Below are 17,500 nucleotides of genomic sequence, written 5' to 3'. Positions count from 1 at the left end.
TGCATGCCTCATGTTTGTGTTGATGTGAAAGTGAAAGTGTAAATCAGCCTGTGTGTGAGCGCCCCCTGCTGGTTCTGCTCCTAACTGGCGAGGCCAGCCTATTCATCATCATAATGAGTCCACGTCTATAAGTCATGTCATTACGCTGTTCCACAAAACAAATCTCATCTCGCCTAATTGCCGCCACTCGCTGGAATTTGCACATTTTGCCTCCAGTTATGGCGTGTTTCCCTGGGGAAGAAGGAGACTGTGACGCCGTCACTTTGGCGTGTGAATTCTTTCACAAGCTGACCATTTGCATTGTTGCTGTTTATTCCACTCAAGTCCTGCATTGTCACTCACTTCCCTTCACTAGAAGTACTTTTAATGTGAGCTTCACTTCCCTGACATGAGCTGCTCTTAATAATCCCTGACTTTACACTGTGTGTGTGTGTGTGTGTGTGTGTGTGTGTGTGTGTGTGTGTGTGTGTGTGTGTGTGTGTGTGCACAATGATTATTCAATGTGTGACTTTACACTGTGTGTGTGTGTGTGCACAATGATTATTCAATGTGTCAATTGAATAATCATTGTGCACATGCATCCTAAAATGCAGCCTGCCAACTATCATGATGGACTTGTAGCTTTGATTAAACAGCCGAAGCTAGGATGATGTTGCTGTTCAAATATGAGTGTAATGTTAGCACTTTAGCTCACATAGCTACGCTCGTGTTGATAACATTAGCGTCCTCCTGTCCCACTCCAAAGGCCGCCCCTCCTTATATGCACGGTGCGTGGTTTGCGTGAAGTAAAAATGTCATATAAAATTTTACCGCAAACATATTGCTGTAACATTAAAATACAGTAGCGGAGTAGGCCTAAGTATTCATTAAAAACAAGGCAGAGGTTTTATTTAACAAGTATATTTCATATGTTTGGCCACTGTAACATTACACACGTATTGTGTTTGACTACAGGAAAATAAAACACTAGTGTTTTTTTTGGCATACCACTAAATGCATCCCGCGTACGACTAGAAGTACACATACCACAGTTTGAGAACCGCTGGTCTGTAAGGTTTACACATTCATGTTACAATTATAAGAAATCATCACTGACCAGTTTCTTTCCCGGGAATTCAAAACGTGCATCAAATTAAATGCAAGTTTGATCATAAAAGTGTGAAAAAATGTAAGCAGGGGCTCCAAGTAAAATTCTGCTTGGGGCCCCAATTTAGCTAGGGCCCACTTTTTATTGTTACATTGTTGTATGTGACATATAAGGATGTGGACCGTTCACATTACAACCGATACGGCACTCATTCCCGGTGCCTGGGAATCGATACTGGTACTTAACGGTGCCAATTTTTTGGTACTTTTGTGTGTTAATAAATAGCAATTGTTTTTGATGATAAAATCCAACTTTTTATTGCAACATTTAAAAATCTTTGCTGTCTGTTGCGCCCTACAAAGTGTTCATACTGTAAGTAGTGTACTTATTCCGCACCAGCCGTTTTATTGTAACGTGCATCTTAGTAGTAGTTTCCATTAACAAACTTGAAGGTTAAAAAGTTCAAGTCGCTAACGCTAATCAGTAGCATGTCAATAGCAAAAGCAATGTATATTAGCATCAAGCTAGAGCATTTTTGGAAAAGTGGAGCTTTACCTGACTTACGTTAGAGCATTTTTTTTTGGCATTAAAAATTACAATATTACCATTGGGTAGTTTGGCTGAGTCCGCTCTCAGTGCTGCTGCAGTGATCGCTGAAGTGCAACCGGGCGCGTTGTTACGTGCGGCTCGGGTACCGAAACATGACATTGTTGGATTTAACGGGAATCGGTGCCCGGTAGGACCAGCGTGATTCAGTACCCTTTCCTAGTAATGCATGACATCTATTAGATTGGACAAGCGCTCAGTTACAGTGTATTTGTAAAAAGTGTACACAGTACACAATAGACACAGACGGGTTAGCATTAAAGCTACAGACACACAAAACAAGGTGTTTGCAGTACACTGCAAAAAGTGAAATCTAAGTAAGATGAAATATGTCAAGTAAGGCTGATATTTGCTTATTTTATGTCTGATAAGATAATTCTTCTCACTAAGCAGATTTTATGTTAGAGTGTTTTACTTGTTTTAAGTGTTTTGCTCCTAAATGATCTCAGTAAGATATTACAGCTTGTTGCTGAGATGTGATGACCTATATTGAGTAAAACATGCTTGAAACTAGAATATCAAGTGTTGCAAAGCTGTGTCATCAACACTCACAAGTACAAAACTGCTTTTTTAAAGTACCGATAATCATTTCTTACTTCAAGCATGAAAAAAATAAATCACAATGCCAAGCGCATATCATTATGTCAAGATAATGGCACTAGCATTTACTTATTTAAGAATATTTTTCAACATATTGAGCAAAAAGGTCTCTTTTTTTTCTACCAAGAAAAGTGCACTTGTTATTAGTTAGAATTTACTTATTTTAAGCTATTTTTGGGTTCATTGAGGTTAGCTAATTAGGGCCCGCATGGCCCATTGCATAAGGACTCCCAAAGGGAGTTCTTATGCAATGGGACATAAGGACCTATTGAATTTGTAAGGTTTTATTATTATTATACCGGCCGCCTCTTTGAGCACTAATTTGACCCACTTAACATGCTTCAAAACTCACCATATTTGACCCACACATCAGGACCTGCGAAAATTGTCTTTTAATGAAAAAACCGAACCCCAAAACTCAAAATTGCGCTCTAGTGCCCCCTAGGGGGAAAAAAAAACTAGACTGCCTGTAACTCCCACTAGGAAGGTCGGAAAGACATGAAACAAAATTCTCTATGTAGGTCTGACTTAGACCTAGAATTCATAATTGTACATCCTTGGGCAGAAATCAACAGGAAGTTGACAATTCCCCCTTCAAGACAAAAAAGTACTAAAAACAGTCACTTTTGCCTCTTTGAGCTGTAATTTGACCCCCTTAACATGCTTCAAAACTCACCGAACTGAACACACACATCAGGACTGGCAAAAATTGCGATCTAATAAAAAACCTAACCCCAAATCTCAAAATTGCGCTCTAGCGCAATTTTTGAATAAAACGCTGAAAAAACTGCTCCTCGGAAGAAAAAAATGACAAAACTGCCTGTAACTCCCACTGGAAAGGTCGGAGAGACATGAAACAAAAACCTCTATGTAGGTCTCACTTAGACCTACATTTCATAGATTGACAACCCCCAGCAAAAACCAACAGGAAGTTTGCTATTCACCCTTCAAAACAATTTTTTTGTAAAAACTGGTCACCTTCCTTCAAAAACTATCTCCTCTGAGCGCGTTTGTCGTTTCGGCTTCAAACTAACACAGGAGAGAGATTGAACCCTTGTGTATAAAAGTACAGAACAGCGTTTTTCTAACTGCTCCGGTTTTATTTTATGACCCTTCAAAGAACCGCTGCGCTGATGCTGCTGCGCTGCTGTTTTTTTAAGATGGCTGCTTAAAAACCAGTGTGCCTACACAATGCAGACAAGGTAGGTACACTAGACAAAAGTATTGGGACACTTATGACTACCACCGGACAAAAGTATTGGGACACTTATGACTACCACCGGACAAAAGTATTGGGACACTTATGACTACCACCTGCCAAATATGCGGGCCCGACCAATGCTGCTTGCAGCTTTAATTTGACTTGTTTTGGAAAGTCTTGACAAGCCAAATTTTCTTGTTCTATTGGCAGATAATTTTGCTTAGTTCAAGTAAAATACCCCTCTTTTTTTTTTTTTTTCTTGTTTTTGAACACTGACTTTTTGCAGTGTAGGGCTTATTAAAAGCTATTTTGAATAATCAGCTGTTAGAAACATATACATGGAATATCGCTGTAAACCTTTCATAACAACACAATGGTGTTTCTTTTCCAAACAATAGATGTGTAGTTTGAGTCCAGAGGAAGCTGTTATGTGCAGGAAAGAGGGGTGGAGTCCATTGTGAGGAAACCTCTTGAAAACAAGGCCTGGTGCTGTTAGAAGACCTGCTACCTTTTACCACTCCTGTGATGCATTAAGACTATTTTCATTCCCAGGCTTCACTTTGACCTTTGGGAAAGTGAAGAGAATTTTTGGGAAGCTCGTTACGAATTTGCAGGTTTGTTTCCTCTTTCCTGCTGGCGTCACAGCTGTGCTCGAGGAGGCTTCATTTCTATTCTGGCACAATCGCCTCGCTCGGTGCCAGCCCTGTTGTTCTTTGGACCGTCAACTGTGAGTCGCTTTAACATTGGAGGAACATTCTGCTATCCTTGTTTTATTACTGTTATTACTGCAGAAGGCCAGAGGTCTGTTTGCATTGCCAATAGTTAGCAGGAAAATACATTTTATACAGAAGTATTCAATGACTTCATGCACACATAATGTCGTCACTGCATCTCCATTTTATGTTGACTTGTGCAAATGATGCTTATTCAGTTGGGCGTGTATGAAAACAAATAACCACAACTATTTTCATGCAAAAAAACTGGAAGAAAATACAGTTATGTGGATAAAACTCACATAATGTGGAGATAAGTGCACTGCAAAAAGTCAGTGTTCAAAAACAAGGAAAAAAAGTACAAAAATGAGGGGTATTTTATTTGAACTAAGCAAAATTATCTGCCAATAGAACAAGAAAATTTGGCTTGTCAAGACTTTCCAAAACAAGTCAAATTAGCTAACCTCAATGAACCCAAAAATAGCTTAGAATAAGTATATTCTCACTAATAACAAGTGCACTTTTCTTGGTAGAAAAAACAAATATGAGACCTTTTTTCTCAATATGTTGAAAAATATTCTTAAATGAAGTAAATGCTAGTGCCATTATCTTGACATAATGATATGCACTCGGCATTACATTTCTTGAAAGCAGCAAACTTATACTAAAAACTAATTTATTGTTCTTAATGGAAAGGCAACAAGGCAACGCTCAGGCAAATCATATTGTCTAAAAAATGCATTTTTCCATGGATAACATGACATCATCACGCCAAGTGCATGCTCTTTCAGTCAATTAGTGAGCAAGGAATATAGTATATATATTTTTATTTTTTATTTTATTTTTTTACAGTCCGGCCCCTGGCCAATTTTTTTTATTGTAATTTTTAAGAATTTATCTGAATGTGCATGAACTATTTCTGTTCAAAATTGTTTTGAAAAGTCACATGTTAAATGTTTAAATAGTAACTGTCAGTTTAATTATGAGACACAATTGTGTCAAAGTCATGTGTTGTTTTTTTCATGCTTGAAATAAGAAATGATGACTTTAAAAAAGTAGTTTTATAATTGTGAGTGTTGATGACACAGCTTTGCAACACTTAATATTCTAGTTTCAAGCATGTTTTACTCAATATAGGTCATCAAATCTCAGCAACAAGCTGTAATATCTTACTGAGATCATTTAGGACCAAAACACTTAAAACAAGTAAAACACTCTAACATAAAATCTGCTTAGTGAGAAGAATGATCTTATCAGACAGAAAATAAGCAAATATCACCCTTATTTGACATATTTAAGCCTACTTAGATTTCACTTTTTGCAGTGTGGCTTTCATTACGTCGTGACAACTTGTGTCCAGCAAAAATACACCAAACTGTGGTACAAATCTGAACAAAAGTGTCCAAAATACTAAATGGTACAGTCCTTCCACCTGGTGTCAGGCTCATGAACCAGGAAGTAACCTGCGAATTAACATAAAAACTTGTACACAAACTCAAAAATGTAGTTTCTCTTTGCGTTAAGGACCTATATGTCTGACAACGTCCTACATAAACCAGGAAGTAACCTACTAATTAACATAAAAACTTGTAAACAAACTCAAAACTGTCATTTGTGTTTTTGCTAGATAGTTATCTGACTAAAATCATCCTCCATGAACCACACAATAGCCTACGAGCTTAACTACACTGCAAAAAGTGAAATCTAAGTAAGATGAAATATGTCAAATAAGGGTGATATTTGCTTATTTCCTGTCTGATAAGATAATTCTTCTCACTAAGCAGATTTTATGTTAGTGTTTTACTTGTTTTAAGTGTTTTGCTCCTAAATGATCTCAGTAAGATATTACAGCTTGTTGCTGAGATTTGATGACCTATATTGAGTAAAACATGCTTGAAACTAGAATATCAAGTGTTGCAAAGCTGTGTCATCAACACTCACAAGCAGAGGTGGGTAGAGTAGCCAGAAATTGTACTCAAGTAAGAGTACTGTTACTTTAGAGATTTATTACTCAAGTAAAAGTAAGGAGTAGTCACCCAAATATTTACTTGAGTAAAAGTAAAAAGTATGTTGTGAAAAAACTACTCAAGTACTGAGTAACTGATAAGGTAACATACACACACATATAATATATATATATACACACACATACATATATATATATATATATTTATATATATATATATATATATATATATATATATATATATATATATATATATATATATATATATATACATATACATATATATATATATATATATATATATATATATATATATATATATATATATATATATATATATATATATATATATATGTATGTGTGGGGGAAAAAAATCACAAGACTATTTCATCTCTACAGGCCTGTTTCATGAGGGGGGTACCCTCAATCGTCAGGAGATTGAGGGTACCCCCCTCATGAAACAGGCCTGTAGAGATGAAATAGTCTTGTGATTTTTTTCCCCCACACATACATATATTGCGCTCTACTACGGTATCGAGCACTATTTTTTGGATAACCTTATTAAGACATATATATATATATATATATATATATATATATATATATATATATATATATATATATACACACACACATTTATATATATATACATATATATATATATATATGCACATATATATATATACAGTATATAATTTATATTTATTTATTTTGCCGTTTTTGTTTACATGTTAAAGGTGTTTTAATGAATATACATGCATGTTTAACACACATAGATTCCTTTCTTTCATGAAGACAAGAATATAAGTTGGTGTATTACCTGATTCTGATGACTTGCATTGATTGTAATCAGACAGTAGTGCTGATAGCGTCCACGTTTTCAAATGGAGGAGGAAAAAAGTTCCTCCTTTCTGTCTAATACCACATGAAAGTTGTTGGTTTTTGGCATCTTATTTGTCCAGCTTCCATATTCGTTTTTATACACTTTACAAGAAATACATTGGCGGCAAACTCCGTAGCTTGCTAGCTTGTTTGCGCTGGCTTTCGGAGACTCTTGTTTTGAAAGCGCAGGCGCGATGGAGCGGCACTTTTATTGTGAAGACAGGAACTGTGCAGTCAGTCTTTAGGCTTTTGACGGGATGTACGGTTGAAATAAAAAAGGGTCTTTTTTCCTTCACACGTTTGATTGATTGATTGAAACTTTTATTAGTAGATTGCACAGTACAGTATATATTCCGTAAAATTGACCACTAAATGGTAACACCCAAATAAGTTTTTCAACTTGTTTAAGTCAGGTCATGTGACCCCTGGCTCTGTTTGATTGGTCTAACGTCATCAGTGACTGCATCTGATTGGTGGAACGGAGTGAACGTCACCAGTGACTGTATTTGTTAAAACGCAGGCACTATGAAGGTCTGTCTGACAGACCAAAACAAACAAAGCGTGCATTAACAGATCGATAAAAATTAGTAGCGAGTAGCGAGCTGAATGTAGATAAAAGTAGCGGAGTAAAAGTAGCGTTCCTTCTCTATAAATATACTCAAGTAAAAGTAAAAGTATGTTGCATTAAAACTACTCTTAGAAGTACAATTTATCCCAAAAGTTACTCAAGTAGATGTAACGGAGTAAATGTAGCGCGTTACTACCCACCTCTGCTCACAAGTATAAAACTACTTTTTTAAGGTAATAATTTCTTACTTCAAGCATGAAAAAAAAAAATCATGATTTTGACACAATTGTGTCTCATAATTAAAACAGATGACAGCCAAATGGACTTTGCTGTTTTATTTTCAATGAAACAATAGAAAATAGGTACTCATATAGTAGTACAGTTGGCACAGTACAGTAAACTGACAGTTAATATTTAAACATTTAGCATTTCAAACTAGACTACTGCAACACACTTCTTGTGGGGATCCCCAGCAAGAACATCCAGAAGCTGCAATACATACAGAATAGTGCTGCTAGGATCCTGATGAGTGCGGAAATATGACCATATCACACCAACTCTCAAATCCCTTCACTGGTTTCCTGTTCCACTCAGGATTGAATTCAAAGTCTCCCTACTAACCCACCAGTGCCTCCATGGAAATTCCCCCCTCTACCTCAAAGAACTACTCACCCCCAAATCCTCCACACGACACCTCCACTCCGGACAGGCTAACCTCCTCCAACCTCTGAGGACAAAGCTACGGACTATGGGGGACCGGGCTTTCTGCTCCGCCGCTCCCAGTCTGTGGAACGCTCTCCCTGACCACCTGAGGGCACCACAGACTGTGGATACTTTTAAAAAAAGGCTTAAAAGCCCTTCTTTTTTAAAAAGCCTTTTTTCAGATATGTGCATACTTGTTATAGCTATTTGGCTATTCTAGTTTTTATTTTTATTTATTTCTTTATTATCTTTTTATTTATTTTTTTTAAACACTGTAGCACTTTGAGGTTGTTTACTCAATATAAAGTGCTTTTTACAAATACAATCTATTATTATTATTATTATTATTATATTTTGAACAGAAATAGTTCATGCACATTCAGGTAAATTCTTCAAAATTATAATATATATATATATATATATTTCTCGGACACTAATTGACTGAAAGAGCACGCACTTGGCGCGATGATGTCATGTTGTCGATGGAAAAATGCCTTTTTAGACCATATGATTTGCCTGAGCGGCTAGGAGACCCCGAGAGTAACAAGCGCTTGCCTTGTTGCCTTTCCATTAAGAACAATAAATTAGTTTTTAGTATAAGTTTGCTGCTTTCAAGAAATGTAATGTGCATATCATTATGTCAAGATAATGGCACTAGCATTTACTTCATTTAAGAATATTTTTCAACATATTGAGCAAAAAGGTCTTTTTTTTCTACCAAGAAAAGTGCACTTGTTATTAGTGAGAATATACTTATTTTAAGCTATTTTTGGGTTCATTGAGGTTAACTAATTAGGGCCCGCATGGCCCATTGCAAAAGGACTCCCGAAGGGAGTCCTTTTGCCTTTTGATAAAAAAACCAAACCCCAAAAATAAAAATTGCACTCTAGCGCCCCCTAGGAAAAAAAAAACTAGACTGCCTGTAACTCCCACTAGGAAGGTCGGAGAGACATGAAACAAAAACCTCTATGTAGGTCTGACTTACACCTACCTTTCATAATTGTATATCCTAGGGCAAAAATCAACAGGAAGTTGGCAATTCCCCCTTCAAGACAAAAAAGTACTACAAACAGTCACTTTTGCCTCTTTGAGCTGTAATTTGACCCCCTTAACATGCTTCAAAACTCACCGAACTGAACACACACATCAGGACTGGCAAATATTGCGATCTAATAAAAAAAAACCTAACCCCAAATTTAAAAATTGCGCTCTTGAGCAATTTTTTAATAAAACGCAAAAAAAACTGCTCCTTGGAAGAAAAAAATGACAAAACTGCCTGTAACTCCCACTGGGAAGGTCGGAGAGACATGAAACAAAAACCTCTCCGTAGGTCTCACTTAGACCTACATTTCATAAATTGACAACCCCCAGCAAAAATCAACAGGAAGTTTGCTATTCCCCCTTCAAAACAAATGTTTTGTAAAAACCGGTCACCTTCCTTCAAAAACGAACTCCTCTGAGCGCGTTTGTCGTTTCGCCTTCAAACTAACACAGGAGAGAGATTGAACCCTTGTGATTACAATGACAGAAGCGCTTTTTTTCTAACTGCTCCGGTTTTGATTTTATGACCCTTCAAAGACCCGCTGCGCTGATGCGGCTGCGCTGCTGTTTTTTTAAGATGGCTGCTTAAAAGCAGGAAGCACCAACGTGCCCACACAATGCAGACAAGGTAGGTACACTAGACAAAAGTCTTGGGACACTTCAGACTACAAGTAGACAAAAGTATTGGGACACTTACGACTATCACCTGCTCAGTGGCCTAGTGGTTAGAGTGTCCGCCCTGAGATCGGTAGGTCGTGAGTTCAAACCCCGGCCGAGTCAAACCAAAGACTATAAAAATGGGACCCATTACCTCCCTGCTTTGCACTCAGCATCAAGGGTTGGAATTGGGGGTTAAATCACCAAAAATGATTCCCGGGCGCGGCCACCGCTGCAGCCCACTGCTCCCCTCACCTCCCAGGGGGTGATCAAGGGTGATGGGTCAAATGCAGAGAGTAATTTCGCCACACCTAGTGTGTGTGACAATCATTGGTACTTTAACTTTAACTTTAACTGGACAAAAGTATTGGGACACTTAGGACTAGCACCTGCCAAATACGCGGGCCCGACCAATGCTGCTTGCAGCTTTAATTTGACTTGTTTTGGAAAGTCTCGACAAGCCAAATTTTCTTGTTCTATTGGCAGATAATTTTGCTTAGTTCAAATAAAATACCCCTCATTTTTGTATTATTTTTTTCTTGTTTTTGAACACTGACTTTTTGCAGAGTACAGATCAACAAACAAACACAAATACAGCATTTTACACCTTTTTTGTTTGCTACTTCCTCAATATTAAAAGTGCAGACTTTCTAATCTTTCTTAAATCAAATTGTATTTATTTTTTTCCTTTTTGTTGTTAGTAATTGTTCAGTTTTTTGTGTGGTTTTGAGCGGTTTTTGAGTCTATCGTCCTCCATAGAGCAGGAAGTAGTCTGTTAGCTTATCAACAGGTGGACAAAGGTTTTGCTATTTTGCTTGTGGTCACTGGTCACCCACCCTAAAGTGTAAATGTTACAGTCCTGACAGTCTTATCCTAAAGTCTTGTCAGTTTTTTTACCTTTTGTTGTCTTATGTGTGCATCAGGTGGTGTGGTCATGGACTTCCTGTGTTGGAGAGTTGCCAGGCTGCTGCTGTTCCTGTGTAAGAGATGTATTGTTATCAACGTTGTGTTGCTATCAACATTGTGTAATCATGTGCTACGTGCAGAAGTGAGCGTGAGACTAAAGCAGGCGTAGGGAACCTATGGCTCTAGAGCCAGATGTGGCTCTTTTGATGACTGCATCTGGCTCTCAGATAAATCTTAGCTGACTTTGCTTAACAGGATAAGTAATGAATAATTCCACTGGTGATCACAGTGTTAAAAAATAACGTTCAAAATATAAAACATTCTCATGCATTTTAATCCATCCATCCGTTTTCTACCGTATTTGTTCAAGAAGTGGCATTAATGGTAAGAAGTATTTTATTTATTATTGGTTAGCTGAGATAGGCTCCAGCGACCCCAAAGGGAATAAGCGGTAGAAAATGGATGGATGGATGGATGGTTAGCTTCAGAATAACAATGTTATTAAAAAGAATAGGAGACTTATTACACTCTAAAAATGTTGGTCTTACTTAAAAATGCACGCATCTAGTTGTATTTAGTGTTAAAAAACATTATATGGCTCTCACGGAAATACATTTTAAAATATTTCAATCAATCAATCAATCAATGTTTATTTATATAGCCCTAAATCACAAGTGTCTCAAAGGGCTGCACAAGCCACAACGACATCCTCGGTACAAAGCCCACATAAGGACAAGGAAAAACTCACCCCAGTGGGACGTCGATGTGAATGACTATGAGAAACCTTGGAGAGGACCGCATATGTGGGTAACCCCCCCCCCCCCCCCCCCCTCTAGGGGAGACCGAAAGCAATGGATGTCGAGTGGGTCTGACATAATATTGTGAGAGTCCAGTCCATAGTGGATCCAACATAATAGTAAGAGTCCAGTCCATAGTGGGGCCAGCAGGACACCATCCCGAGCGGAGACGGGTCAGCAGCGCAGAGATGTTCCCAGCCAATGCACAGGCGAGCGGTCCACCCCGGGTCCCGACTCTGGACAGCCAGCACTTCATCCATGGCCACCGGACCTGTGCCCCCCCCCTCCACAAGGAAAAGGGGAGCAGAGGAGAGAAGAAAAGAAACGGCAGATCAACTGGTCTAACAGGGGGGCTATTTAAAGGCTAGAGTATACAAATGAGTTTTAAGATGGGACTTAAATGCTTCTACTGAGGTAGCATCTCTAATTGTTACCGGGAGGGCATTCCATAGTACTGGAGCCCGAATAAAAAACGCTCTATAGCCCGCAAACTTTTTTGGGGCTCTGGGAATCACTAATAAGCCGGAGTTCTTTGAACGCAGATTTCTTGCCGGGACATATGGTACAATGCAATCGACAAGATAGGACGGAGCTAGACCGTGTAGTATTTTATACGTAAGTAGTAAAACCTTAAAGTCACATCTTAAGTGCACAGGAAGCCAGTGCAGGTGAGCCAGTATAGGCGTAATATGATCAAACTTTCTTGTTCTTGTCAAAAGTCTAGCAGCCGCATTTTGTACCAATTGTAATCTTTTAATGTTAGACATAGGGAGACCCGAAAATAATACGTTACAGTAGTCGAGACGAGACGTAACGAACGCATGAATAATGATCTCAGCGTCGCTAGTGGATAAAATAGAACGAATTTTAGCGATATTACGGAGATGAAAGAAGGCCGTTTTAGTAACACTCTTAATGTGTGACTCAAAGGAGAGAGTTGGGTAGAAAATAATACCCAGATTCTTTACTAATTCGCCTTGTGTAATTGTTTGGTTGTCAAATGTTAAGGTGGTATTTTTAAATAAATGTCGGTGTTTAGCAGGACCGATAATCAGCATTTCCGTTTTCTTGGCGTTGAGTTGCAAGAAGTTAGCGGACATCCATTGTTTAATTTCATTAAGACACGCCTCCAGCTGACTACAATCCGGCGTGTTGGTCAGCTTTAGGGGCATGTAGAGTTGGCTGTCATCAGCATAACAATGAAAGCTAACACCGTATTTGCGTATGATGTCGCCTAGCGGCAGCATGTAAATACTAAAGAGTGCAGGGCCAAGAACCGAACCCTGAGGAACTCCGCACGTTACCTTAACATAGTCCGAGGTCACATTACTATGGGAGACGCATTGCATCCTGTCAGTAAGATAAGAGTTAAACCACGACAAAGCTAAGTCTGACATACCAATACGTGTTTTGATACGCTCTAATAAAATATTATGATCGACGGTATCGAAAGCAGCGCTAAGATCAAGAAGCAGCAACATAGATGACGCATCAGAATCCATCGTTAGCAGTAGATCATTAGTCATTTTTGCGAGGGCTGTCTCCGTAGAGTGATTTGCCCTGAAACCGGATTGAAAAGGTTCACAGAGATTGTTAGACACTAAGTGTTCATTTAGCTGCTGTGCGACAATTTTTTCGAGGATTTTCGAAATAAAGGGAAGGTGGGACACCGGTCGGTAGTTTACCATTTGGCTCTCATGGCTCTCTCAGCCAAAAAGGTTCCTGACCCCGGGACTAAACCCTCTCTTCTAGTCCCCCGTGGTCTCCAGGGCGTGTCCGTGTACATCTCCAGCAAGGATCCAGTGTACGTCATCCCGGGAAGCACCCTCCTCCTGCGGGCCCACCTGGAGTTGGGGCCCCTGGAAGCCGTGTCAGAGGTCACGTGGGAGCGGGAGCCCGAGAGCGGCGCCCCCGATGGGAGGGTGAGGCTGGCGGCGTGCCCGGGAGGAAGCCTCCAGTGCGCTGGCATCAAGGCGAAGGTGCGCGTGAGTCTGGAAGGTCAGGAGAGCGTCCTTCACCTGAGCGACTACAGCAGAGAGGACCACGGCGTGTACGCAGTGACCGTGACCGACCACCAGGGGGCCAGGAGCACTGCAAGATGCATGGTCAGAGAATATGGTGAGTAGTCTTTGACACATTCACTTCAACTATACTCTATATACAATATGTGTACATTATACATCATACTGTATATACACTATGTGTACATTATATATCACTGTACATGTATACTATGTGTACATTATATATCATACTGTACATGTATACTATGTGTACATTATATATCATACTGAATATACACTTTGTGTACATTATATACCATATTGTACATGTATACTATGTGTACATTATATATCATACTGTATATACACTGTGTGTACATTATATATATATATATCATACTGTATATACAGTATGTGTACGTACATTATATATCATACTGTATATACAGTCATACCTGCCAACTACTACGGTTTTCCCGTAATTAGTACGGTTTTCATCAACCTATTCCGGGTTACGGTTGCAGTGATAAAAAATACGGTTTTTCATTAATTAAAAAAAAATAAAAAAAATAAAGTTTTATTCACGAAATCGCGTAACAACAATGACAATCGACACTGCTTCCCGTAACTTCCTATCGAGCCATTCCGAATGCCATGCGCGAGGCTATTTATAGCACCGCTGCCAAGCACGAGGCCATTGTTTCCAAACGAGCGAACGATCATGGAATCAGCCGGAGAAAAATCGCAAACGAGTCTTAAACTGAAAAGAAAACTGCAGTCATTCCGTGAAGAATATTCAAAAGCCTATCCGGGAATAATTATCCGTTCCAAAAAGGGTGAAAACTACGCGAATTGCACCTTGTGCAGACAAGACTTTTCGATCGGACACGGAGGAATTAGCGATGTAAAAGACCACGTTGGAACAAAAAAACACAAGTCTAATGCCGTTGCTAGCGATACAAGTGGAAAACTTTCAACGTTTTTCATCGCCCAAACAGATTCTTTGGACGTGATAAATGCCGAAGTTTTATTTACGGAGGCAATAATTGAGCAAACAAAAAGGTAATGACACCAATGTTATCTATTGGAATTGTTTAGTACTGTTATACTGTTAAAAGTGTTTAGACTATTTATGCTTTCAAGTCCAAGTTGAAGAAATCTTGTTAAATGTTGACAGCATAACTACCAAAATACAGAAGTATGTCCTTAATATTTTTGCAGTGCTATTTCTGTTGAAAAGTTAAAATGATTACATTAGAGATGTGATGTGCCACTTTTCAAGTGTCTGATGGCTTAAATTCATTTTCATTAATTTTTCATATTTTGAATTCTTTTGAAAGGCTTACAAAAAAACTACATTTGAATTGTAATTCCATGCTATTGACAGGACTATTAATTTTAATGAAGTTAGCTTACCATGTTTACAGTATGATAATTGTGATAGAAATGTGAATTTTAGGCACAGAATATTTTTTACAATTGAACAAGGCAGTAGATTATACAAGCTTGGACAGAAAGTTAATAATGACACCAATTTTTTTTTTAATGGAATTGTTTAGTACTGTTTTACCATTTGTTTACTGTAAAAAGTGTTTATACTGTTTATACATTCAATTAACAAATTGAAGTCTTGTGAAAGGTTGACAGGATAACTGGCATTAACTGTCAAAATAATTTCAAACTATTGAAGTTAGCTTACAGAATAAACATGTCAATCAACCCATATGATTTTTGCTGTAATATTTTTGTTTTGAAAAGTCACTGTGACTGATAGAAAAGTGATGGTTTTAGCAACATTTTAACCTGTCTGAATGCTAATAATCATTTTGCGTCAGGGGGCGAAGGAATCCCCCACCAGGACTTTGTCCTGGACCTACCGGGGCCTGCGGCCCCTGGACCCTGGCTACTAGGTTTTTCTGATTTCAAAAGTTGGCAGGTATGTACAGTGTGTACATTATATATCATACTGTATAAACAATGTGTACATTATATATATATATCATACTGTATATACAGTATGTGTACGTACATTACATATCACACTGTATATACAGTATGTGTACATTATATATCAGTGTATTTACAGTGTGCATTATATATCATAGTGTATATACATTGTGTACATTATATATTTCATACTTTATATACAGTATGTGTACATTATATACCATACTGTATAAACAGTATGTGTACATTTTATCATACTGTACATGTATATTAAGTGTAAATTATACTGTATATACAGTATGTGTACATTATATACAATACTATATATACACTGTGTACATTATATATCACACCGTGTATGCAGTATGTGTACATTATTATATATCATACTGTATATATAGTATGTGTACATTATATATCATACTGTATTTACACTGTGTACATGATATATCACTGTGTATGCAGTATCTGTACATTATATATATCATACTATATATACAGTATGTGTACATACATTATATATCTTACTGTATGTACAGTATACTGTGTGCATTATATCATACTGTGTATACAGTATGTGTACATTATATATCATAGTGTATTTACAGTATGTGTACATTATATATCATAGTGTATATACAGTATGTATACATTATGCATCATACTGTGTATACAGTATACTATGTGTACATTGCATTATACTGTGTATACAGTATATTATGTGTACATTATTGTATTATACTGTACATGTATACTATGTGTACATTATTGTATTATACTGAGTATACAGTATAGTATGTGTACATTATTGTATTATACTGTGTATACTGTATACTATGTGTACATAACTGTATTATACTGTGTATACAGTATACTAAGTGTACATTACTGTATTTTACTGTGTATACAGTATACTATGTGTACATTACTGTATTATACTGTGTATGTGTAGTACAAGAATGTTGCAGAGCTGTATATAATATTTTGGTGGGTTTCTCTACATGAGCGAGGTAAATATTAGTAGTTTGCAGTTTTTGTAAGTAATATAGTTTAAAATGCATCTTTTGGGGTCTTTTAAGTTAGAAAACTGGGGGGGGAAAAGTAAATAAATGATCGAAAACTGGAGTAAAATGTTTTCAAACATCTCAAATATACAGTGAGTATTTCTACCCTATTAAATGTATGTAATTAATGCAAAACTAAATGTATATTTTCCATTTATTTTGTTCATAGTCATCCATAATTCAATTAAGTATGAACCTGTCAATATTGACCTTCAGTTTTTAAAAAGTATTACCATTATTACAGTATTATTTCTTATTTAACATTAGATTTTTTTTCCTGTATTTATTATCCATCTTTTATCAATTAATAATTGTATGGGATTTGTAGAGAAAATGTTAACTAAATTATTTTAATGTGTTTTTTTGTTTGTTTTTTACATAACATTTATATATACTGTATAATTTTTCAAATATTTATCCACTATTTCATAAAATGTAAATACAATTTTTAGATTAAATGTTATTTATATTTTCATGTATTCTATCGTTATTTATCACTAATTTAACTCTTACCTTAATGTAATATCGCTTTAACTAATTAAAATAAATCCTGTAATTGTGTCAGTTAAGTTTTAGCCTATCAGGGTGCAAGTTATTATTATTATTGTCATTATCGTCCGCATTGTTATCATTAATTATTAGTGAATTTAGTGGAATTGTGAGGCATGAGCATGTTCAAAAATAATCAACACACGTTGAAAAAGTTAATTGAATAAATAAAATTAAAATATTGAACCTTGATTTAATATCTCCTTCCTAA

The 17,500-nt window shown here is 37.1% G+C and overlaps 2 protein-coding genes across 4 annotated transcripts in view; one reads left to right on the top strand and one right to left on the bottom strand.

Annotated features, from left to right (window-relative positions):
* The window catches only part of LOC133605425 (uncharacterized), a 59,463-nt gene extending 47,798 nt beyond the window's left edge, over positions 1–11,665 (bottom strand). For both annotated transcript variants that reach the window (XM_061958740.2, XM_061958743.2), the window contains exon 1: positions 10,921–11,665. In XM_061958740.2, coding sequence (XP_061814724.2) covers positions 10,921–10,959 — 39 coding nt within the window. In that variant the 5' untranslated portion in view covers positions 10,960–11,665. The remainder of the gene's footprint in view (positions 1–10,920) is intronic.
* Positions 3,958–17,500, top strand: part of LOC133605427 (uncharacterized) — a 19,424-nt gene continuing 5,881 nt past the window's right edge. The window contains exons 1-3 of one of the 2 annotated variants that reach the window (XM_061958749.2): positions 3,958–4,221; positions 10,947–11,003; positions 13,479–13,844. In XM_061958749.2, the coding sequence (XP_061814733.1) occupies positions 10,958–11,003; positions 13,479–13,844 (412 nt within the window). In that variant the 5' untranslated portion in view covers positions 3,958–4,221; positions 10,947–10,957. The remainder of the gene's footprint in view (positions 4,222–10,946; positions 11,004–13,478; positions 13,845–17,500) is intronic. The other variant, XM_061958750.2, reaches the window with a different exon arrangement.

Source organism: Nerophis lumbriciformis, linkage group LG04 (assembly GCF_033978685.3).
Source record: "Nerophis lumbriciformis linkage group LG04, RoL_Nlum_v2.1, whole genome shotgun sequence".
In the NCBI taxonomy this organism is placed as follows: Eukaryota; Metazoa; Chordata; class Actinopteri; order Syngnathiformes; family Syngnathidae; genus Nerophis; species Nerophis lumbriciformis.
Note: the sequence above shows the minus strand (reverse complement) of the source record. Positions and strands in the feature narration are given on the sequence as shown.